The 24,578-nt window shown below is 38.0% G+C and overlaps 1 protein-coding gene across 1 annotated transcript in view; it reads left to right on the top strand.

Annotated features, from left to right (window-relative positions):
* INTS8 (integrator complex subunit 8) overlaps positions 1–24,578 on the top strand; it is a 44,072-nt gene that overhangs the window by 15,187 nt on the left and 4,307 nt on the right. The window contains exons 11-21 of the mRNA XM_087864719.1: positions 3,694–3,764; positions 4,131–4,306; positions 5,440–5,573; positions 6,747–6,857; positions 10,594–10,795; positions 14,566–14,687; positions 19,161–19,345; positions 19,749–19,782; positions 20,646–20,702; positions 20,792–20,853; positions 23,325–23,443. Of these exons, the coding sequence (XP_087720845.1) occupies positions 3,694–3,764; positions 4,131–4,306; positions 5,440–5,573; positions 6,747–6,857; positions 10,594–10,795; positions 14,566–14,687; positions 19,161–19,345; positions 19,749–19,782; positions 20,646–20,702; positions 20,792–20,853; positions 23,325–23,443 (1,273 nt within the window). The remainder of the gene's footprint in view (positions 1–3,693; positions 3,765–4,130; positions 4,307–5,439; positions 5,574–6,746; positions 6,858–10,593; positions 10,796–14,565; positions 14,688–19,160; positions 19,346–19,748; positions 19,783–20,645; positions 20,703–20,791; positions 20,854–23,324; positions 23,444–24,578) is intronic.

Raw genomic sequence — 24,578 nt, 5'->3', positions numbered from 1 at the left:
TTAATTTTTAAAATAAAAAATTTCAAGATATTTTTTATTTGACAGAGAGCACAAGCAGGGGGAGCAGCAAGCAGAGGGAGAGGGAGAAGCAGGCTCCTTGCTGAGCAGGGCGCCCAAGACACGCCCAGGATCCTGGGATCATGATCTGAGCCAAAGGCAGACACTTAACCAGCTGAACCACCTAGACGCTCTAAATTTTTAAAAATTTTAATTCCAGTTAACATACAGTGTTATATTCGTTTCAGGCGTACAATATTGTGATTCAAAATTCCGTGTATTATTCAGTGCTCTTCAAGATAAATGTACTGTTAATCCCCTTCACCTTTTTCATCCATCCCCCCCCACCTCCTCTCTGGTAGTCTAGACCTAGATATTCTCTGTAGTTAAGAGTCTGGTTTGTCTCTTTCTCTCGTTCATTTGTTGAGTTCCACATATGAGTGAAATTACATGGTATTTATCTTTCTCTGACTGACTTATTTTGCTTAGCATAATACTTCATTCTATCCACATTGTTGCAGATGGCAAGATTTCATTCTTTATTATAGCTGAGCAATATTCTGTTGTATATATACACATCTTCTTTATCCATTCATCTATCAGTGGACATTTGGGCTGCTTCCATAGTTTGGCTATTGTGAATAATGCTGAAGTAAACATGGCGGTGCATATATACTTTCGAATTAGTGTTTTTGTATTCTTTGGGTAAATAGCCAGGAGTGTAATTACTGGATTACGTGGTAGTTCTGTTTTGTACTTTTTGAGGAATCTCCATCCTGTCTTCTGCAGTGGCTGCAGAAATATGTTAATTTTAAGTGTTAAACTACCTTGACTTGTTTGTAGTAAACTCAGCTAAGTCATGACTTTTTTTTGAGATATAATTGACATACAGCATTGTATTAGTTTTGGGTATATGTTATCTTTTTAAAATATATATTGCAGGATTTAGTTTGATAATACTTTAAGGTCGTGTATGAGATTGATACATCAATTTTTTTTTTCATGTCCTACCTTTTGATTTTGGTACCAAGGTCATGCTTACCTCATACAGAAATTGGGGTATCTTTTTTCCTTGCCTGGAAAAGTTCCCATAAAAACAAATTCATTGCTTCTTTAAGTGTTTGGTAGACCTTACCAATGAAATATTTGGGCCTGGAGATTTTTTGTGTCAGGGAAGATCTCTGGCATTGCTTCATTTTCATCGGTGGATAGGGGTAGTCTATTTTTCCTGTTATTTTTAGGAGGTTATTTTCTAAGAATTTATTTTTTGAAGTAGGCTCCATGCACAGCCTGGAGCCTGATGCAGGGCTTGAACTCAAAACCCTGAAATCAAGACCTGAGCCTATGATCAAGAGTCAGACGCTCAACCAACTGAGCTACCCAGGCACCCCCACTTCACCTACTTTTTTAAGTTTATTAAGTTTTAATGTTTACAGCATTGGGGTGCCTGGGTGGCTCAGTTGGTTAAACATCTGCCTTTGGCTCAGGTCATGATCTCAGAGTCCTGGGGTTACGCCCCATGTTGGGCTCCCTGCTCATGTGGGAAGTCTGCCTCTCCCACTACCCCTGCCCTCAACATACACCCTCCACCCCCTCCGCTCGGGCTCTCTCAAATAAATAAAATCTTTAAAAAATGTTTACAGTATTTATAGAGATGTCCCCTATTTCATGTTTTAATTGTTTTAAGAATTGAGCCAAATAGGTTTTAAGAATTGAGCTTAATTAACACATTTGTTATATTGCTTATCAGAAGTTAACACCTATTCCCTAAGTTTCATGACACGTGTACAATGCATCACTATGTATGAATAAGCTATCGTGAAAGCATATTCAGGTATTACTTATTATAAGATCGTTACTGTTTATAGTGTGGAGCAAAATTAGTACGATGGAAGTGTTTTGTACATCAAGATGTTCAGATGTGCTGTATGCTGATAATCTATTCATCTGAACATAGTACTTTTACAATGCTGTTTCTGAGCATGGTACTCGAAGAATTATGATATTTCTTTTTTAGAGAGGGAGGGAGAGAGGTAGGAGAGCATCTTAAGCAGGCTCCACACCCAGCTTGGAGCCTGATGTGGGGCTCGATCTCACAATCTTGAGATTATGACCTGAACCTAAATCAAGAGTCGGACACTTAACCAACTGCACCACCCAGGTGCTCATCCCCCCCTTAATAACAGCTTTATTGAGGTATAATCGCATATCGTACGATTCACCCATTTAAAGTGTACAATCCAGTGATTTTTTAAAGTATGTTCATAGATTTTGTGCAACTACTACCTCCAGTCAGTTTTAGAATTTTTCATCCTCCCTCTTCTACCCCACAACAAAACTTACCCATTAGTAGTCCTCCCTCATTTTTCCTCAATCCCCTTAACCCTGGGCAACTACTAATCTAATTTTAACTTTGGATTTGCCTCTTCTGGGCATTTCATATGAAGGAAAATAATGTGTGGTCCTTTTTTTTTTTTTTTTTTTTTAAAGATTCATTTTAGAGAGAGAGTGAGTGGGGTAGGGGCAGAGAGAGGGAGAAAATCCCAAGCAGACTCCACACTGAGTGCAGAGCCCAGTGCAGGGGCCCTATCCCAGGACCCCAGATCATGACCTGAGCCAAAACCAAGAATCATACACCTAAACGACTGAGCCACCCAGGCGCCCCTTTGTGGTTTTTGTTTTAACTTTTTTTTTTTTTTTTTTTTAGATTTTATTTATTTATTTGACAGAGAAAGACAGCCAGCGAGAGAGGGAACACAAGCAGGGGGAGTGGGAGAGGAAGAAGCAGACTCCTAGCGGAGGAGCCTGATGCGGGGCTCGATCCCAGAACACCGGGATCACGCCCTGAGCTGAAGGCAGACGCTTAATGACTGCGCCACCCAGGCGCCCCTTAACTGACTTCTTTACTAAATGTCTTCAAGGTTCATCCACATTGTAGCAAATATCAGTGCTTCATTATTTTTTGTGGCTGAATAGTACTCCATTGAATGGATATAGTTGATTTTGTGTGTCTATCAGTTGATGGACTTTAGGGATATTCCAGTTCTTGGCTATTATGAGTAATGCTGCTATGAACATTCTGTATTTTTTGTTAACATATTAGGGAATATTTGACAATTTCCATAGGTTAGGGACTTTTATACTGATTGCTTTATTTTGGTTTCTTGTAAGTTATCTATGGGAGAAATCTTAATCTGATGAATAAACTCAGAATATTATGAGACTGTTATTTGTAGGTAACTAACATTTCCACAACTAGTTTTTGTTCTTTAATTTCACTGTGTATTTTTAAAACCTTGGTTACCTTCTTAATCGTTGGTTCTATATACTTTAGCTTTTACTGATCATGCAGCTATCTCAGATGAATCTTCTTTCACTTTTCTGACCGGAGCTGCTGTAGAGTTTATCACCTCATAAAATTGGTTAATGTACTTTATGCATTCTGGGAAAACTCTGTACCATGCTAGGTAGGTTATTCTTTATTTCATATAAATACCAGCAGTTGTTGAAATGATCACATTCCACTCCCTCTCCCAATAATGATTCTTAGTCTCATCTTTTAAATTACTTAGGTAAATCTGTGATTGATAAGTGTCTGAAGAAGGAGAATGTGGTTGTTCCTAAATGTAAACTGCAAACTGTAGGGTATGCTTTTTAAAGTGCCAATATTCAAATAAAAATTACTCAAATTCCTAGGTATGTTCAAGATCAATAAATTTAGAAAAAGCTTCAGATTCTTTGAAAGGAAACATGGCTGCTTTTCTAAAGTAAGTGCCTTTTTTTTTCCCCCCTTTAACTTTCAGGTTAGTCCTATGAGAAAGATAACTTTCATTACTTTTTGTATTTATCCTGCATGTCTTATAACCAGGCGGTCATTTGAGAGCCAGTTAAGTTCAGATTTGTGTAGTAACACAAAACTTAGGATTTATATTAGTTACTCTTTTTGTATATTTTGACATTGACATCACAATTTTAAATAAGGACCAAAAAATTTTTAAAATCTATTTCAAATATTATAGTTTATGAAGTGGTAGCTTGTTAAATGGTTTATTAATAAAGATTGGTTAATATGATTGTTTTACCCAAACTAAATTATAAACTTTTTTTGTTTTATAATATTTTTACTGATCTAGGAATGTGTGTCTGGGGTTGGAAGATCTGCAGTATGTTTTCATGATTTCTTCACATGAGCTTTTCATTACATTGTTGAAAGATGAAGAACGAAAGCTACTTGTTGATCAGATGAGGAAGAGATCCCCTAGAGTAAATCTGTGCATTAAACCTGTAACTTCATTTTATGATATCCCAGGTTAGCTCTCTAGTCTGCTAGCGAAAATGTTGGCACATTTTGCCCCTCTATTATATCTGCCCCTCAGTGTATTTGAGGATGCCCTCTCACTTGTTTTAACTTATATTTGTCAGTAATTAATTAGAAATTTACCAGTCTTCTGTAGTCGTATTTCTGTCTAAGCATTAAGTGCCGAACTCTGCTGAGTCTGTGGTTAATGGAGATTGAGGCCTAGTTACATACAAGATTCTAGCTGGGGAAGTAGACCAAGGTGATTCTGCTGCTGCTGCTGTGTTCTTGGAGGTAAAAATAAGAGCTGGGTGGGGAGTGGTAAAGGGTCCTGAGACTCACAAAAAGTACAGGTTCTCCTGCATTTCAGCCTATAGCACTGTGTGATGGATGCTATCTGCTGGCTAAGCATTCCTCTTTGGCAACATTGCTCTTTTTGCCTTATTTATTTGACGATTTTCTTCCATTTTTTGCTTTTATTTTATGAATACAAGTAGAAAATACAGTGCTCTTCATTAATAAGAAACAAGCTTTAAAGCTTAATATAGGTGAGAAAGAATTCACTTGGTTTAATAAAAACAAAATTGTAGCTGCTTTGAACCTCACTAGGAAAATGACATTAATACCTAAAATGCTGGGAATGGATTAATGAAGACTACATCTGAAAGTCGAATTGTAATTAGGGATTTTAATGATCTTGGTTTTCTGGGAAGGCAGTGTCTCCACCTTCTCTTCCTCTCCCTTTAAACACATTTTTAGTGTTTATTAAAACAAAAATATATTTACACATACCTTTATTAACACATTATGTTTGAAAGTAGGAGACTGTCTGCATAAATTTTTCCCATATATCCCACCTAGTTCTTTCTGTGAACCAGTTACTGGTTTTTATCTTTGTTTATATTTTCATTCTATTTATTTATTAAATGCAGACTTAATACAAACTCTTAGGTTTTCTGTATGAGGATAAAATTAATATGTAATTTACATTATGTTGAATGAGTTCTGAAGATGAGAGCTGTTTCTCACTTATAATACTTAACAAACATATACAATCTCTCAACAAATTATCATTCTCACATTTGTAGGATTAAGGATTTCTTTGAATTAAGTCATTAGTAAAATGGAAATCTCTTCTTTCTTAGCTTCAGCAAGTGTCAACATTGGTCAGTTGGAGCATCAGCTGATATTGTCAGTGGATCCCTGGAGGATTCGACAGATTTTAATCGAATTACATGGTATGACTTCAGAGCGTCAGTTCTGGACAGTGTCTAACAAGGTTAGAAACCCTTTGTCAAGAACAGATAAGAAAATTACACTTATTTTCTGATGTAATTTATTTTAAAAATTTTTATTTATTTGTTAGAGTGTATGCACAGGAGTGGGGGGAGAGTCTCCATAACCTCTAAAAATAAGTTTATGTCCTGTTTATTGTCAAAGCATCTCTGTATATTTTAAATAAAGCTGTAGGTATATGTATAAGGAATATTCTTTCTGCAGCCTGTAGCTGCTACTTGCCATGTGCTTATAGAGTATTTTTCTTTTTATTAATATCCTCTTGAAGTCTAAAGCCTGAAGGTTGGAACTAATTTCATTAAAACTTTGTAGGACATTTTTGGCTTTATGTGTTCATTTAAAAATGAATGGATTTACCTGTTTCTGAGGTTATCTATTTAAAAGCTTTCCTGCATGCAGAGTGCACATGAAAATTACTTTTAGAACACCATTTCAGTGGAATGTAGCTAAAGATAAAAGGGAAATAGCACATAGATGGGAGAAATTAAAATAGTATGGCAGTTCTTCTAACTCACTGCATACTTCTCTGGTGAAAATATAGTAAAAAAGCAGCCAGAAATTTGTGTGTGTTTTATGGGCTTTGAACATGTAAGCTCAGTGAAATGGAAAATTTCTCTGGACATTGGTGTTGGGCTCCATTATTGTTAATGTTATTATTAGTGCTCAGTTTTATAGATGAGGAAGTATAGCATAGTAAAGAGGGGGTTCTGATCTGACTGCGTGAGTTCGAATCCCAGTCTCTATACTCACTAGCTGTGTAATCATTCTTGGGCAAGTTATCTGACATTTGTGTGTTCCATTTTTCTTATCTGTAAAATGAGGATAATAGTACCTACTTCATAGTATTTTGGCGAGGATCACATAAATTAATACATATACTCCTAGGGCTTTTTTTCCTATAGATTATCCTTTAGAAAGCTCCAATCCATTTAATTTATTAATGGCTTGTAGTGAATATGTTCATTTTGATGAACATTTCATTATGGCTGTCATTTTCCTTTCCCTACAAAAGTGACCCTTGCAGGACTTTTTAAAGTCCTCGATTGAAGATTATTGAAAGATTCTTCCCAGATTTGGCTTTTTTCCATTAGATTTGTGTGTGTGTGTGTGTGTGTGTGTGTGTGTGTGTGTATTTACGTATTTTTATCTCTTCTAGTGGGAAGTACCTTCTGTGTATAGTGGGGTTATCCTGGGCATTAAAGACAATTTAACAAGAGATTTGGTTTACATTCTCCTGGCCAAAGGTTTACACTGCAGTACTGTTAAGGTGAGTCAAAGTGTACAGTAGCTACTGGTTAAGAATATGCTTTATATTCAGGGTCTGACCTAAAAAAACAAAAACAAAAATGCTTTATTAATTTTATCATAAAACCCAGGAATCAGAATTTCCCATATTTTCTTGATCTTAAAATATAGTTCTAGGCCTAAAAAGGTTATTTTTCCCCCCCTCTAAAAGTACATTTTAAAAGGTGTTGTAGTTCTTTTTCCTTTACCCTCATAACTGAACCAAAGTGGCCTTGGATATATGGATACAGCTCCATTCCTTTTAAAAAATACAGAGACCATGAAAAATTATTATGTCTTTTAGGGTTCATTTAGTAAAATTGTGTTCCAGATACCTTAAAATTACTTTTGTAGTTTGTTTTACATAAGGAGTTTGTAATCTATTGGGGAAGTCGAGACAGAAGTGAAATGTTAAATGATACAAGATGGTATAATTGTGCAAGTAGTAGTACAGAAAATTCTGTAGGCAGGTTAAAGTTGGCATTTCCAAATTTAGTTCAGGCAGAAATCCTGAGCTAAGCCTGGAGGCGTGAATAAGTTATTGAGGTAAAAAGGATGGCATCCTGTGGAAAAGATCAAAGATAAGTAAAAGGATGGTATACCTGGGGCCTGGAAGCAGTAAGCTGATGTTAGACTGCCATTTGGTATGTAAGGGGAGGCCATGATGAGGCTGGAGGGGGAAGTTAGATGCATAACGTACAGACTCCGTGAGCTTTGTTAAGGTGGTTGGTTTTTCTAGACCAGCAGTCTTCTAGCTAGAAGTCCAGCATGTAGACCCTCGTTTTAAGGGAAGCAGTTCCCAGCTTTTCTTCTCTTTCCTTAAAATCGATCTGCCTGAAAATACTGTTACAGTTCCCATCTCTTGATGTTTTCTGTTCACATTCCTTTCTCTTTTCACAATTGTCCTTTTCCAGCTTACTTTAAAAAGATGGGAGAGGAGCCATACTTGAGCTTTATAGTAAGTTTTGAAACCAAGTGCTGTCAAGTCCTCCAGTTTTATTGTACTTCAAAGTGATTTTGGCTATCTTAGGTCCTTTGCTTATTTTATTTTTTAGAAGGATTTAAGTAAACTGTATGCCCAATGTGGGGCTTGAATTTTCCACTCCAAGATCAAGAGTTGCATGCTGTATTGACTGGACCAGCCAGGTGCTCCTCCCCCCCCCCCCGCCTTTGCTTTTTATTTATTTACTTATTTTTAAGATTTTTAAGTAATCTCTACACCCAGTGTGAGGCTCAAATGACCCTGAGATCAAGAGTCACATGCTGTACTGAGCCCGCCAGGTACCCCTCCCCTTTGCTTTTTAATATAAATGTTAAAATCAGCTTTTCAGTGTTTACTTAAAAAAAAAAAAAAAAAAGCTTGCTGGGATTTTGATTCAGATTGCAATGAATCTCTAAATCAGGGGACAATTGAAATTGATGGCAATATTATGTCTTTTAATCCATGAACTTAATATGTCTTCGTTTACTTAGGTCTCCGTTTATTTATATCTTTATCTCATCAAGTTCTATAATTTTTAGTGTGCAAGTCTTACATGTATTTTGTTAGATTTATCCCTAACTGCATGTATGTTTTAAAATAAAATATATTGTAATTCATTATTCAAAAAGTTTGTATTAATACTACACTGTAGCATCTCCTTAAACTCTTCCAAAAAAAATTTCTAAGCTTAAATATTCACTTCCTGATATGAATTTTTATGTAAAGCTGTTTTTAAGAGGATAGTGAGCAAAGAACCTTTTGTAGATAGTGCTGTAAACCAGAGGTCCTCAAAGTGTGATTGCCACACCAGCAGCATTGGCCACATTTGGGAACTTGGTAGAAATGCAAAATGTTGGGTCTCAGCCTAGACCTACTGAATCAGGAACTTCGGAGAGGGCTGAGCAGTCTGTTTTAATAAGCCCATCAGGTAATTCTGATGCATGCTAAAGTTTGAGAACTGTTTCTAGACCGACACTTCCAATGGAAATAAAATGCAAACCACATATGTAATTTATGATTTTCCAGTAGCACATTTTTAGAAATACCAAAAGAAGTACAAAAGTGATTTTAATACATTTTAACCCAGTATATCTAAACTATCGTTTCAACAAATAAGCAATATAAAAATTGAGATTTTTCTTCCTTTTTTTTTTTTTTTTTTTTAAATGCGTGTGCTAGGTCTTCACTCAAAATCTGTTATTTTACACTTAAAACACTTCCCAATTTGTACTGGTCACAGTTCACATGCTCAGTAGCCACGTATAGCTAGTGGCTACCATATTGGACCATACAGCCCTAGACAGTTGTGGAGCTGTTGGAAAGTTTATAATAGGGGGCATGTCATTGGCAGCTTTTCTCTTTCCACCCCTGAAATAACTAACATTTATTGGGCATGGAGTCTCTTCTGCAGGTTTCATATATATTTATTCTTATTCTCCACACACACACACACACACACACACACACACACACACACACCCACCCACTGTGTAGAAGGTGTTAGCTCAGTTTTATAGGTGAGAAATCAGTGTCAAAGGTATTGTCTAAGGTCACACAGCTGGTAAGTGGCACACATGTTAGAAAGGATAGGAGAGAACCGAGGGAAACATTTAGGAGGTAAAATCTAGAATTGATTGCTTACTGATGTGCTGTGGAAGGCAAGAGGGAGAAAAGAATGGAGAACAATGCTCAGCTTTCTGCTTTGGATGCCAGCAAGTGATTATGCAGAAAAACATTTTTGAAGGATTATTCATTTTTACAGTGGTTAATTTGGGCCTGTAATTGGAAACAGCCTGAAGCTTGGGGAATGGTCTGGGCTAGAGATACAGATTTAGGAGGCCTCAGAGATCATCCAGGAAGAGTATACAGGATCTAGGGGATCCAGCATTGGGTCCAAGAAACAGTGGCATGATGAGTACGAGGACCAAACAGAGGTGGAGTCATGATAGCCAAGGGGAGAGAGAGACTGTCAAGAATAAGGGAGTGGGCAGCACCAGGATGCGGCCCTTAAGTCCTGTAAGATAACTAAAAAGCGTTCAGTAGCTTGCACAATTAGAAGATCTTTGTTTAGTGAGAACTATTTTTTTCATCGTGATGGGGGTAGGAGCCAGATTGTAGTAGTCAAGGAGGCACGTGGGAGGAGAGAAAGAATGAACGAATGAAGACTACTCTTTGAAAAAATTAGAAGCAGATATGTAAGAAAAGGGTTGGATTGTAGTGAATTTATTTATTAGCCAATTATGTGAACTAGTAAGGTCGTGTACAAAGATTTTAGAGTGTGAAACCTTGTTAACAGTGTAAGACCCAATTCTGAATAGCCTAAGTATAGTAGAGTACTTGTCATAGAATCCGTATGCATTCTGTGTATACAGTGACATGTATAATTTGTGTATGTGTATATATGTGTGTGTTATGATATGTATAGCTTATATAGAGAATATGTGTATATGATATGTATATAAGTTATGTGAAAGCTTTTTTTGGTTTTACAGTTTATGTAAAACTTGTTTAGTAGTACAGCATGTTTTTATTCTGTTTATTGGATTTTTTTAATTATAAAAGAATTAAGTATTTATCAGAATAAATCAGTGACAGATGATAAAGATAATCTAGCCTCACTCTCCAAGACAACCCTGGTTAACCATTTAAACTAATTCTTCTCTTTGTACTCATAAAGATGCACATTTTTTCATTTCAGAGGAAAAATGATCCAGTGATCTGTTATTTCTTTCTATAGGACTTTTCCCATGCCAAACAGCTGTTTGCTGCTTGTTTGGAGCTGGTAACAGAGTTCTCACCGAAACTTCGTCAGGTCATGCTAAATGAGATGCTGCTTTTGGATATTCATACACATGAAGCTGGAACGGGGCAATCAGGAGAGAGGCCTCCTTCTGATCTTATTAGTAGGGTGCGGGGATATCTGGAAATGAGGCTTCCTGGTAAGATGTTCACAAAGCCAACTTTCAGAAATGCAGTACTCAAGTAATCGTAGGGAAGAATCTTAAAAAAACATTTTCTTGGCTTTTTGCCATCTTAAAAAAAGTCCTTGCTCTCCCAAAACAATTCAGATTCGGGGTTCTCTTGAGAACATTGACGATCATGTAGGAAACTATTCATTTCCTGGGGTCACCATAACAAAGTACCACAAGCTAGATGATGTAAAACAGAAAATTATTCTCTCACTTTTTGGAGACGAGATATCTGAAATCAAGGTATCCTCTGAAGGCTCTGGGGAAGAATCTTCTCTTGGGTTTTTCTAGCTTCAGTGGCTGCCAGCAGTGTTTGGCATTCCTTAGCCTGTAGCTTCACACTCCCGTCTCTGCCTCCTTTGTTACATGGCTTTCCCATTGTGTGTGTGTGTGTGTGTGTGTGTGTGTGTGTGTGTCTCTTCTCATAAAGGGACCAGTCATTGGGTTTAGGGTGTGTCCTAATTCTGTGTGATCTCGTCTAAACTAAGTATATCTGTGAAGACCCTGTTCCCAAGTGAGGAAACTCAGGTCTCGGGTGGAAATGAATTTTGAGGGAACACTGTTCAACACACTACAAAACTATATTACAATTTTAAGATACTCTGTTAACAAAGAATTAAAATGTCCTTGTAGATATAAGTTGAACATTTAATTCCTCATTACCGTCATAGAAATCATCAAAATGGCTGCCAGTGTGTCAGGAACCCATCACTTTAGGGACAGACCCATGTCCAGTTGTAAGTGTAAATATGTTATGAAAAGGGACTTATATAAATTCTCCCTGTACGTAAATCTTCGTTAAAGCAGTTTAATTTTACATGTTTTAGTAATATTTAGAACAATTAAATCATATTTGTATACATTTAAAGCTGTAAAATTGAAGTATAAAGGAAGGTGTTAGTAATGTGCCAAAACAGAAATGGCTTCTGGCCCTTTGGGGTCTTTTGGATTAATTTGTTATTACATTCTGATTTCTAGCAGATATTACAGCTTTTAGCACTCTATTGGGAGAATACCTTTGAGCTTTAATGTGTGAGTGCCCTTTAATGTCTGAAAAATTGACTGGTAGTATACTGGCACTATCAACTGACACATGCTGCTGGGTGTGTTTTCTTTTTAAAGGTGGAAGTTTGATTTTGCATATATGATTTCTCTAAAATGAAAAGTAAAAGGAATTTTTAAAATGTTAGCGTTTGCTGAGTGTTAGCTGCACGTCAGATGTAAGAGCTTTAGGCACAGAGCTCATTTAGTCCTCATGGCAGCTCTGTGAAGTAGCTACTTTAATTATTCCTGTTCATGAATCAGGAAGCAGGTACAGAGGGTTAAGGAATTTGGCCAAAGTCACGCAGTAAGAGACAGAACAGTGATTTGAATCCATCAGTCCTCGTTAAGCCTCTGCTCTTACTCTTTGAAATAGGTGGAAATGCCTTTAAATAAGCACAGGTCCATTTGTACTACCTTTTTGACCTTTAAGTAGTTTGAAATTGACATTAGTTTGTTTTGTTTTGTTTTTGGTCCAAGACTCCTAGTGCTACACATAAATTATGTAAATTTTTACCTTGTTGGGTGTTCAGCTGCTTGTCCCATAGTTTGTGTTGCAAGTAGTGTTTAAATGGAAAGGCAAGGATGTCATTTATTGTTACGAGGAACAAGCGCGGGCGCAGTGCCTTGCCTTTGAGCCTCAATTACAGACTAACGGCCCTGAGTTCAGCAGACACCTGGCTCGATGCCCTGACATCTGGGTGCACTCCACTGCCATTGTGAGAGTCAGGGTGGTAGGATGGTCTCCCCATGGGTCAGGATAGGGGGAGGGGTGCCAAAAGGTGTCATCTGCCGAATACTCCTCCCTCTTTTTTTTTTTTTTTTTTTAAGGTTTATTCATTTGAGAGAGCATGGGGAAGTGGGTTGGGCAGGGAGAAAGGAGAGCAAGAAAAGCAGGCTCCACGCCCAGTGCAGAGCCCAGCACAAGCTCAATTCCACCAGCTGAGCTGAAATCAGGAGTCAGACACCTGACTGTACCACCCAGGTGCCCCTCCTCCCTCTTTTTTTTTTTTTTTAAAGATGTTATTGGGCCAATTTTGATCAAATTAGATGCATGCCCTCTGTAGAAGAGGGTGTAAGGTGGATTAGCCTGGTTCTATCAGGAATAGGAATTAGATGATCTTAATTGACAACAGATCCAACCTTCCGTTTATAAATAAGGGCTACAGGTTAATTATTCTAAAACCAGTGATGTCTTTTGGGAGAAATTCCCCAACTTTTATTTAAAAAAAAAAAAAGATTTATTTTAGAACGTGCACATGAATGCATGTGCACAAGTGAGGGCGGGTACAGAGGGAGAGAGAGAATCTCAAGCAGACTCCCCACTGAGCACAGAGCCCAACACGGGGCTTGATCCCATGACCCTGAGATCATGACCCCAGCTGAAATCAAGAGTTGGACGCTCAACCCACCCAGCCACTCAGATGCCCCGAAATTCCCCAACTTTTAATACCTTCGTATTAACAACTTACTTTCTGTTGAGACGTGTCTTTGTTATGTTCCTAGGATTTCAACAAAATTGAATTCTAGGCCTACTCTGGGTGCCTGTTACAGCATAGGACTCTGCATTTAGAAATAATGATTAATTGCGTTGCAGATGCTTAAAGAGAAGTTTAATCTCCAAATCACTGCTTTTCAGGCTCTATCAGAATTCTCCCTAGATTCTAGTGTATCTTTAAAATCCATATATTATTGGGGAGTGCCGGGTGAATAAAGGAAGCCTTAGAGCCAAACGCTGTGTGATCTGCCTTTGGCAAAACGTAAAGAACTCCATGGCCTGCATGCATCGGGGGTACTAATTTCACTTCGTTCTTTCTTGACGATGATGCAGATGTATATTTTGCTGTGTTCCTATAACTCTCTTTGTCCTTTCAAATCCTTTTTTGGTTAAGGTGAGATATAAACTAAGAGCCACAGGCAGTCATTTTTAGAAAGACTAAAATATAAATATAGGTACTCAAAAAGTTTAATAGCTCTCCCTATTTTAAGTTAACATTGTGATTTAGCATTCTCTGGGATTTTTCTTTTTGCTGAAGTACATTAAAACCTGAATATTATATACTTGGAGCTCTGAAAATTTGCAACATATTTAATATTAAGGTATATTTAATATTTCAAGGGAAATTATGTACACAGCAGTTCTTCTTTTTCTTTTTTTGTCCAAAACAATTCTGGGTGATTTTTTTTTTCGTTATCACTTTTTATTTAAAACTGTTTTTGGTACAGTAAATATTTTTTTGAAAGTGAAGGACTTGCTTCTGAGGAGTATTTATTACGTATTAATCAGAAGAAATATTTAAAATGGTATATTTACTCGGATTTGTTATAATTTTAAATATTTTTAGCCATTTCTATGCTCTAAATATGCTAAAAGTTTATATGGTACCATCATACTTGTTTTGTGTGTTTATTCTCTGCTTGTTTGAATTACAAATTTCTGGAGGACAGGTGCTGTGGACTTCCTCAGTAGGGGGTTGGCCATGGAAAGTATTCGTAGTAGATGATTCTGTTGATTAGTAGTGGGGACCACGCAGTCTGTTGGGAAACCTTAACTTTCTAGAGAAAAATATAAAATGTTAGAATTTTTCCATCTGTAACTGTTGTTTTTAATTTGTTCCACTGAAATCTTAGTACATGTTTGCTTTGTTGTCATTTTAGTGTTATGATGGTAATTCTAACTGCTTTCTTTGGCTTTTTAGATATTCCTCTTCGTCAAGTGATTGCGGAAGAGTGTGTTGCTTTTATGTTAAACTGGAGGGAAAATGAATACCTTACCCTGCAAGTTCCCGCGTTTCTGCTTCAGAATAATCCGTATGTAAAGGTAACTTGTGTTTTAATCTAAATAAAGGGATTATTAGGCTGGGATTATTGTACCTGTTTCTTTAGATCTTTTTTTTTTTTTTTTTTAAGGTTTATTTCCTTAGAGCATGAGTAGAGGGAGAGGCAGAGGGAGAGAGTAAGGGAGAAGCAAACTCTCCTCTGAGCAAGGAGCCTGATGCGGGGCTTGATCCCAGACCCCTGGGATCATGACCAGAGCTGAAAGCAGATGCTTAACTGATGGAGCCACCCAGGTGCCCCTGTTTCTTTAGATCTGTACAACTTAGGGAATTTGTCCAATTTCTATAATACAGTGGAAGATTGGACAAATTTCGTTGGTTTGTGGTTAAAAGTATAGTTTTGCGTTCATGAGAACACAAGCAAAAATTAGGTAACAGACAACATTTTGGTATAACCCTAAGCTAGTGAGAGGTTAGCTTTTCTTGCTTTGATCAAAAGAATCAAACTCTAGTTTTAAGGTCTGGAATACATGGGCATACCTGTGTGTGAACTGGTGGAGTTGTGAAGGTACATTTCCAGCTGCTTTCCCTCTGAGCACCTTACCTTCTTTAGAGCCTATTTCCTCCTCTAGATTTGGGCCTGATTCTTGTTAGTGTATATGTCATTACACCCCAGTGAAAGAATTCCTTCAGTGGATTGGTGCTCAGTTGTTTATTCTCCTTTCTTAGTTATATCTGTCCTGTGCAACTGGAAATGTTTCTGGGTGGAGAAAACACAAAGACTGGAGTTTTCGCTAGGACTACGTCTGTTTTGTGCAAACATTATGTATGCCCTGAATAAACAGTGGGCTTTTTTCCGTTTCTGGTCTTATTGTTAAAATAACATTTTGTGATTAACATTTTTCTGTGTGTACATTTGGTTTTTCAGATTTCCTCCTTATTGTTTGTATACTTTTTGTTCTTCATCTGCTCTCATCTTTAGTACATAGTCTTTTAAATCGATGGTTATCTGGGAACCCTTACAAGACTCTTGTCACTTTTTTATGTTTGTCTTTGGTTATTTGTTTTTTCCTCCTAATTTCATGTATGTCTTTTTAAAAACTGAGCTCATTTCATTTCAACCCTTCGAAGATTTACTGATTTCTTTTGTAAGGATTTTCCTCCTGTTTGTTTTCTCTACAATTGTTCCTAAAATGTATTGTTCTCTCAGATGAGAGAACCGTTTTGTTCCAAGATATTTCCACTTAGGATCCTAGCTTGTTGCTCAGGACAGTACAGTAGCTTCTCTTTGCTTCTCTCCACAATGTATTCTGTGGAGCTGGTGCCGCAGCAGGACTAGGTGTATGTTTGAGGGCTTGCAGTGTGGAAGGGCACAGGGTGTCGTGCTGCAAGTTCCCTGACCTTGGGCTGGGTGATCTCACTGCTTCATGCAGTCCCCCTGATCTGGCCCAAAGGGACAGAGAATAGCTGGTGACCTTGAGGAGTCACTGAGGCTTCTCATCATCTCATCTGGTTAGGGTTTGTGTGTCCCCTTCCCTAGTTGGCCCCTTGCTCCCTTGTCTGTTAAAGAAGAAGGAATCCGAGAAGGAAGTCTAGAGTAAGGGACTTTGTTTTGAAAATACTATAATTTGGAGCAGTTTCCAAGCTTGGAATTTGGCATGGAATATGTGTACGTGTGCGTACGGAAGTCTGGAAGGATATTAACGGTCATTATCTCTGGATAATGTAAGATTAGGTGATTTTAATCAGTTTTATTTTCCATATTTTCTTATTTATTTAAATACTCTGTAATCACAAAAAGGAAAAATCTTAAGCATGTAACATTTTGAAATAATACAGAACTGTACAGTCTCCCCCCTTGGATCCGGAGAGGAGGCAGCATATAGTATACTGGAAAGTGTGCAGGATTTACGGACACCTGGGTTATAAAAGACTGATAATAATAGTAGTAATAGCACAGGGTAAAGACCAAGGTTTTTAATGTGGCCTGCAAGGCCTTTTAGGGTCAGGTGCTTCCTCCCCAGGTTGCTGTCTCCTGCTCTGCCATGCCAGCTCCGTGCCGGTGGTACCAGCGGGGGGGCTCTGCGCAGGATGCTTTCTCCGCCTCAGAGCTTAAGCACGTGCACTTGGTCATTTAGCCGGATGCCCTTCCCCCTTCGCCTGTTGATGTGGTTTCTTTTTTTTTTTAAGATTTTATTTATTTATTTGACAGCGCAAGCAGGGGGAACGGCAGGGAGAGGGAGAAGCAGGCTCCCCGCTGAGCAAGGAGCCTGCTGCTGGGTTGACCCCAGGACCCTGGGATCATGACCTGAGCTGAAGGCAGACGCTTAACCAGCTGAGCCACCCAGGCGCTCCTGGTGTGGTTTCTTTGACGCTTTGCCTTATTCCTTTCTCTGCAAATGAGTAAATCACTTTCTCCTCTTTTTATCTGTGAACTGTGCTACTGGTCTTGTTACTTTTGAGCCATGGACATACATTTTTGTTGCACTTACCCTGTGTAATCTTGATAGTTACTTTTTATATTCTCAGTGCTTTACTTGGTGCCCACACATAGTAGATGTTTAAGAATGTTTGTGGAATTCAGTCGACTTGGGGTGTAAGACTTTTTTTTTTAAGTTTATTTATTTACGTAATCTTGGTACCCAGTATGGGACTTGAACTCACCACCCCAAGGTCAAGAGTCACATGTTCTTCTGACTGAGCCAGCCAGGTTCCCCTGGGGCCCAAGATTTCTGAAAAGTTTTACTTTCAAGTAAATTAATGTAGTGAGCTTCAGCTAAGCATGTGATTCTTGACAACAGACAATGACTTGAGACCAGGAGCTACATACAGGAGGCCCTGCATTGCGCTGCAGTCCAAGCTGCATGTATGGTGGGCCTGGTTGTCGGAGCCGACTTACGTTCAGTAGGCATGCAAGATGAAATGTTCTATTAGACTGTGGACTCTTGATTTCCACTCACATAGCACAGCTAGGGTTGGTTTTTTTGTTAGTGCGAGCAGTGTGGGGGTAGAGGGGGCGGTGAGTGGGAGGGAGAGAGAGAATCCTAAGTGGGCTCCACGGCCAGCGCCGAGTCCTATGAGGGCTCCATCGCATAACCCTGAGATCATGACCGGGGCTTAAACAGCTGAGCCACCCAGGCGCCCCACAGCTAGGGTTTTTATGTCATTTTTACTACCTTAGGAAGCACCAGTGTTCTACATTTTTTTAGGTGTGATCGTGGAGTAGTGGTTACAAGTTGTGGTTACATAGGAGAACATTCTTGTCCTTAGAAGATACTTATTGAAGCATTTAGGGATGAGGTGTGGTGTCTGCAGCTTACTGGTTGACAAAGAGTATATGTAGATGTGTAAAGTAAGTGTGGCAGAATATTCACAATAAGTCCAAGTATGCAAGTATTGAACTATTCAGATTTTCTATTTTTGAAATTTTTTAGTATAAAAAAATTGGGGAAAGTATCAGTTTTCATCTTTCTCATAATATGGCCACCTTCTTAAAGACACTGCCTTAAGCAGTGGGGACCCCATTATGAATATTTTCTAGGTCCAGTAAGGGATCTGGGGTTTCCTGATGGACTTGAAATTATCCTTGCCATTTCACCCTCTAAAAGAGCAATGACGTTACAAGATTTAATAAGAACAAAGGATGGAGGGGCCCTTTCTTGTTTGAAATTGCGGAGGGAAAGAAATGCTGAATTTCACTTAAGCCAATTTTTTCCTCTACGTTTTGGGCCTGCCTTTTCTCTGCCTTTTGCTTTCAGCCCTTCCACTCTTTATGGGTTCTTCTTGCATTTTTGGTCCTTAAGGCTTCCTTTATTCAGATCATTCACTTTCAGTAATCTGTCCTTCCTTCTGCCTTCTCACATCTGCAATAGCTTCGGTCAGCGACTGCCATTTTTCTTAGACAAAGGTGGTTCTAAATCTTGCTCCCTTATTCTGCCAACTTCAGTTTCCAGATTTCTCCTCTCATCTTTTCATTAAAAAAAAAAACACTTTTTTTAAGTATATGTGTGTGAAGTTAAAGCGCTATTTTAATTGCTTCTCTGGGCTTTACCACAGTTAACACTGTATATACATTCCATCACACACACACACACACACACACACACACACACACCCCACCCCCCACCCCTTTTAAGTGGGATCATACTATTTCCCAGGTTGGTTCCCCCCACACACATACCCTTAATAAATCACATACCTCTTTGCTTTGTCTTAGTTTTGTTCTTACTAGACTATACTTGTTTTTGTCCTCATTAGACTTTAATTGTGTAGAAAAAATGAGCTTTATAACGTGGCAGAACCAGAGCGTCCTCTTCCCCATTCAGATTTCCTATCTGTCAGTAAACAGTGAGCTCTGAATTCCTCCGTGGTTGGATGGAAGGCACAGTATAAAGTACCTTTGGTGTATTTGGGTGGTTATCCTTCCTTCTTCAGGTGTGCCTTAATAATAGAACTTACATCGGTGGTTCTGGTATTGTTACAAATTATTTGTGTATTTTCTGTTTTTCATGTTATAGCTTGGACAGCTTTTAGCCGCTACATGCAAGGAACTTCCTGGCCCTAAAGAAAGTAGACGGACTGCTAAAGACCTCTGGGAAGTTGTTGTTCAGATCTGTAGTGTGTCCAGTCAACACAAACGAGGAAATGATGGCAGAGTTAGTTTAATAAAACAGAGGGAATCTACATTAGGTATAATGTATCGGTATGTTTTTATCAGTTTATTTCTTGAGTTGTTATCTGTACCGTTTGTACTGTTTCAAGAACATCGACCTTTATCTTTGTATATCAAAAAATGGACAGTGTTAGAGTTCTGTGGTACCGATCTCTGGACTGACATGGCCACCTTTGGAGATATCTTCTGTTTATGTTATTTTAAGAGATTGTTAATCATTTAATGTCTACCAGAATTCAGAATCAGTGATGCCTGTGATTGCGTTGTACTGAAGATGTCAGATATGATTAAAACTGAGTTTTATTAGGTTAATATGATAATAGAACATTACATTCTTTCATACGTGTAGAACCGGAGAGTTAGGAATAAACCATCTATACTTTCTTTTTAATTCTGATAGTAAATGTATATACAAAATTTGTGTTTTTTATAGGAGCGAGCTACTTTCTTTTATCAAAAAATTACGGGTAAGTTTTATTTAAAGTTGATCTAATTATTACTGCTGATTTTCATAAAATAGGACTGAAAAATGGAGTGTTTACATGCTTATTATTTAAGTGCTCTGTATAATGTGCTTACTATCTTCAGTGATCTTCCTGAAAATGAGTTGGTCTGAATGGAGACGTTTATTTTGCATTACCTTAACATGTTTTAGTGAATAGAACACGTATTTTTTTCAATTTTAAAGAGGCCTTCTTAATAGGGCCGGATGTGTGAAGCCTAACTTTGGTTTTTGTTAGCGTTAATATTACATCTATTTACTGGGCATGACTTAGATTCCATCCTTTAAATATTATTGTAAGGAATAAAAAGTTAATCTTTTTAGAGATAGCTGGAAGTACTAATTGGAAAGAGATCCATTTACTCAATTTCAAAAGTCATCTGAGGATTTGAGCACCATAAGCCAGTCACCTAAATATGGTAATTTTTCTTTTAAGATTTATTTTAGAGAGCACGTGCACACGTGAGCACATTCACAGGGGGAGGGCTAGAGGCAGAGGGAGAGGGAGAAAATCTCAAGCAGATTCCATGCTGAGTGTGGAACCCAACTCAGGGCTCGATCCCACGACTGTTAAGATCATGACCTGAACCGAAACTGAGAGTTGGACGGTCAACTGACTGAGTCACCCAAACACCCCAGTAGGGTAATTTTTGTGTAAATTATATGCTTGATTAAAAATAAACTTGACCTGTAGTGTATGCTATAAAGATGGTACATTTCAAAAGTGAAAGAATTTTTTGAGAGAAAATACTTTGGTATCCCTGAGGTTGAAAGGAGGAATATTAAATATATATAATATTTAAGGATTCTGTATTTTCTTTCTTGTAGGAACCATTGGTTTTGACTATTATTTTGTCACTCTTTGTGAAACTTCACAATGTTCGGGTCAGTATTTCATAATCTCATTAAATCTTTAAAAGAAATTTCCTTTTAAAATCACACTTTAAAAAAATATGTATCTTTTTTCTTCTAAGGAGGACATTGTGAATGATATTACAGCTGAGCACATTTCTATTTGGCCATCCTCCATCCCCAAGTAAGATGTATTATAGCTTATATTTATTATTTATGTATTTAGAAACCATCCTGATACAGATAACCTTGAATAATTTGACTTTATAAAAGGGTACAGTCTGTTAGGATTCTACAGCCAAGTTTGTTTCTCTTTGCAGTCATTATTTTCCTAAAAATGAATATGGCGTAACTCTAAGAGCTAAGGTATACTAGCCTTCGGTCGAACAAAAGATCCCTAAGTGATCCTGATGACTTGTCAATGGGTAGAATTAGAAAATCGAGGCAAAAAAAATGATTTCCTGCTAGGTTTCCAGCATTTTATGTCTTTTACAAGTATCTATTTGAAAATGGACTTTTTTTTATAATTCTTTGTAGGTCTCTTCTAACACTGATTGTCAGAGGCCCCCAAACCCTTTTTCGTTACTAAGAAGTTCTTGGGTATTTAAGAAATGTTCTTTCTTTCATCTCCCGAGAATCACAGTAAGATGATGGAATTTTGGAGCGGGAGAAGAAAATGTTCTTTTTCTGGAAGAAGAAACCATCTACACATTTCTCTCCCTACAAATAGCAACTTCTCATTCAGGAGTCCAATTTCTTTCCTCACAAAAGTTACTTTTCCTTCCTTCTCCACCTGCAATTGTTTTTTGTTTTTTTTTTTTTTTTTGTGCCTGAAGGGCAGGACTAGGCCTCATTTTATTGCTCTTAGTGGCGTCTTTGAAGAAGATTTTAGTAGGTAGATAAGCAGTCTGTAGAATGAGAATAATTTGCTTTCATCTCAGTCTTAGAGATTGGAAGTGGTTGTGCATCTCGTGGAGGCTCGGAGGGTCAGAAGTGGGCAAGTGACCCTTTACTCCGCTTCCTGAGGCTTGTTTCCCAAGGGATCACCAGGCTTCATGAAGCAAGTGGGCATAATACACAATATTGTAACTGCAGGGTGTTTTTGTTTTTGTTATTTTTTCAAGATTTTTAAGTAATTTCTACACCCATCGTGGGGTTGAATTTTCAACCCCATCAGCAAAAGTCGCATGCTTTACTGACTGAGCCAGCCAGACATCCTGTAACTGCAAATTTTTATTTTTAAAGATTATTCATTGATTTGACAGAGAGCGCAAGCAGAGGGAGCAGCAGGCAGAGGGAGAGGGAGCCCGATGCGGGGCTTGATCCCAGGATCCTGGGATCATGACCCAAGCTGAAGGTAGACACCCAACAGACTGAGCCACCTAGGTGCCACTGAAATTTTTTTTCTTAGCGCACATGCATGAACCAGGTGGGGGGCGGCAGAGGGAGAGAATCTTAAGCAGGTGCCTGACATGTGGCTCGATCTCTCGACCTGGAGATCATGACTCCAGCCGAAATCAAGAGTTGGATGCTTAACCCGATTGAGCCACCCAGGGGTGCCTTATACAAAATTTAGTATGTTAGGTAGCAGTCCAAAAATCAGGTAGAAATCTTTCTGCCTTTTTAATTGATGGTTGGTAGCATATCTGTGATGTTGCTTCTTTATCCTAAGTTAAGATTGTAACTTAATGATCGATTTTCAGTGTGTGTTTATAAATGAGGCAAAAGAATAGTTTACCATAGAGGCTTTGAGCTAGATTGGTAGGGTTCAAGTCCCAGCCTCTTTTTCAGTTACCTGAAGTTGCTTTCTCTGCCAATTTCCTCGTTTATTAGATGGGTGTAAGAATAGTACCTACCTCAGATTTGAAAGGATTAAATAAGTTAATACATTTTCTAAACTAGGTGTTTAGAATAAGGACTGGCACATAATAGGCTTTTAATGACCATTCTCTTCATGATAAAGTTACTTTAATGTAAATTGACCCAGAGAAAATAAAGTGTGACTAAATGACCAGAAAAAGCATTTCTCTTGAGCAAGAGTCTTTATTGACTCCAAAGATAGCATGAGAAAGTCCTGGACTAAGCATTACTATTTTAAGATCAGTTGTTTGATATGTAGATAGAATTCTTGTTAACATTTTAGAAGTTTTTGTATCACAAACCAGTTTAACTCATTTAGCTGTAAATGTGTAATCGTGTTTGCTGGTTAATACCACAGTTCCTTTCCCACTGTACTGGGAACGCTGGTGAATTATGGTTAGATCTTGAACCTCGTGTGTATCTGAATCCAGAGCCTGTGTTCTCTCCCAGAATGCCTTGCTGCTTCTGGGAGGTAGGCACCCGTCAGCTGTGTTTCTTGGGTGCTGGGCTGGCTTTTATCCCCACAGTTCCATCTTGTATTTCTGTGTCAAAGGACTTCCAGGTTTAACCAGGCTCATAGCAGCTGGCCCCATTCCCTCCCCTTACTGCTTTCTTAGACTTAGTTGTTGTGATAGTTTTCATAGCGTTACTCTTAGTAATACTTAGTATTATATTTATGGTCATCTAAATTTTGGCTAAGTCTTTGTTTTTAATAAATGCGTCTGGAATTTGAAGTTGAAAAATAGAGATTAGTGTTCATTGTCTTTTTTTTTTTTTTTTTTTTTTTTTTTTAAGCCTTCAGTCTGTGGACTTTGAAGCTGTGGCAATCACGGTGAAAGAGCTAGTTCGGTACGCCCTCAGTATAAACCCAAACACCCATTCCTGGTTAATTATTCAGGCAGACATTTATTTTGGTAAGTGAGATGTATGGTTGCTTTGTGTTTTGTTTTTTGTAATGCTTTTAGAAGTGAAAATAAATACTGGACACATTTTCCCCCAGTACTTTAAGTCTTGTTTCTGACCTCTAACTCTTCTTCCTAGATGTACTTACATATTCATTCTTCCATGCTGAACATTTGGTGCAGATACTGTTAATTTTTTATGTTGACTACCTTTTTTCTGTTTTTTTAAAAAATGTTGAATGTTCATCTAAGTTGGTTGAAGCATTCTTAGGGAAAGAAGTTAAAGTTTAGTTTGTAAAATTTCTTTTTTTTTTTTTTTTAAGATTTATTTTTAGAGAGCATGTGCGTGAGTGGGGGGAGGGACAAAGGGAGGAGGAGAGAATCTATAAGCGGACTCCCCGCTGAGCCAGGAGCCTGATGTGGGGCCTGATCCCAGGACCCTGAGATCATGACCTGAGCCAAAACCAAGAATTGGACATTTAACCGACTGAACCACCCAGGTGCCCCTATAAAATTGCTATTTTAAAATACTGTATTTTAGGTGGAGTGGCTGGCTGGGTGGCTCAGTCGGTTAAGCATCTGCCTTCGGCTCAGGTCCTGATCTCAGGGTCCTGGGATCGAACCGTGCGTCAGGCTCCCAGCTCAGCAGGGAGTCTGCTTCTCCTTCTCCCTCTGTCCCTCCTCCTGCTTGTGCTCTCTCTCTCTTTCAAATAAATAAATAAAAATCTTTAATAAAAAAATTTAAAGAAATATTCTATTCTAAATATGCTATTCTAATATCTGTCTTGGCACTCTTGATAATTATTTGTACTCTTGGAAATAGATTCCTGACTCCTCCCCACTCTCATTATATGTGATAGATTTTCCCACTTGATATAAAAGTTCCAATATTTCTATTACTGTATGGATCAAGACAAATTTCCGACTGTCATTTCAAGATCAGTTTTCTTTAGGAGTTGAAATTTTTAAAGAGAAATTTTAAAATAAAAGAATAGTATAATGAACCCCCATGTACCTGTCACCCAGCTTTAACAGTAATGAATTCATGCCCAGCTTCTTTCCATCTGTACCCTCACCTGCATCATCCCCCCTCTCTCCTGGATTCTTTTTGAAGCAAATAACTACTAGTTTTCATGCTCGTTTTCAC

Source organism: Ursus americanus, chromosome 9 (genome assembly GCF_024610735.1).
Source record: "Ursus americanus isolate L20-20 chromosome 9, mUrsAme1.1.p, whole genome shotgun sequence".
NCBI classification, from domain to species: Eukaryota; Metazoa; Chordata; class Mammalia; order Carnivora; family Ursidae; genus Ursus; species Ursus americanus.
Note: the sequence above shows the minus strand (reverse complement) of the source record. Positions and strands in the feature narration are given on the sequence as shown.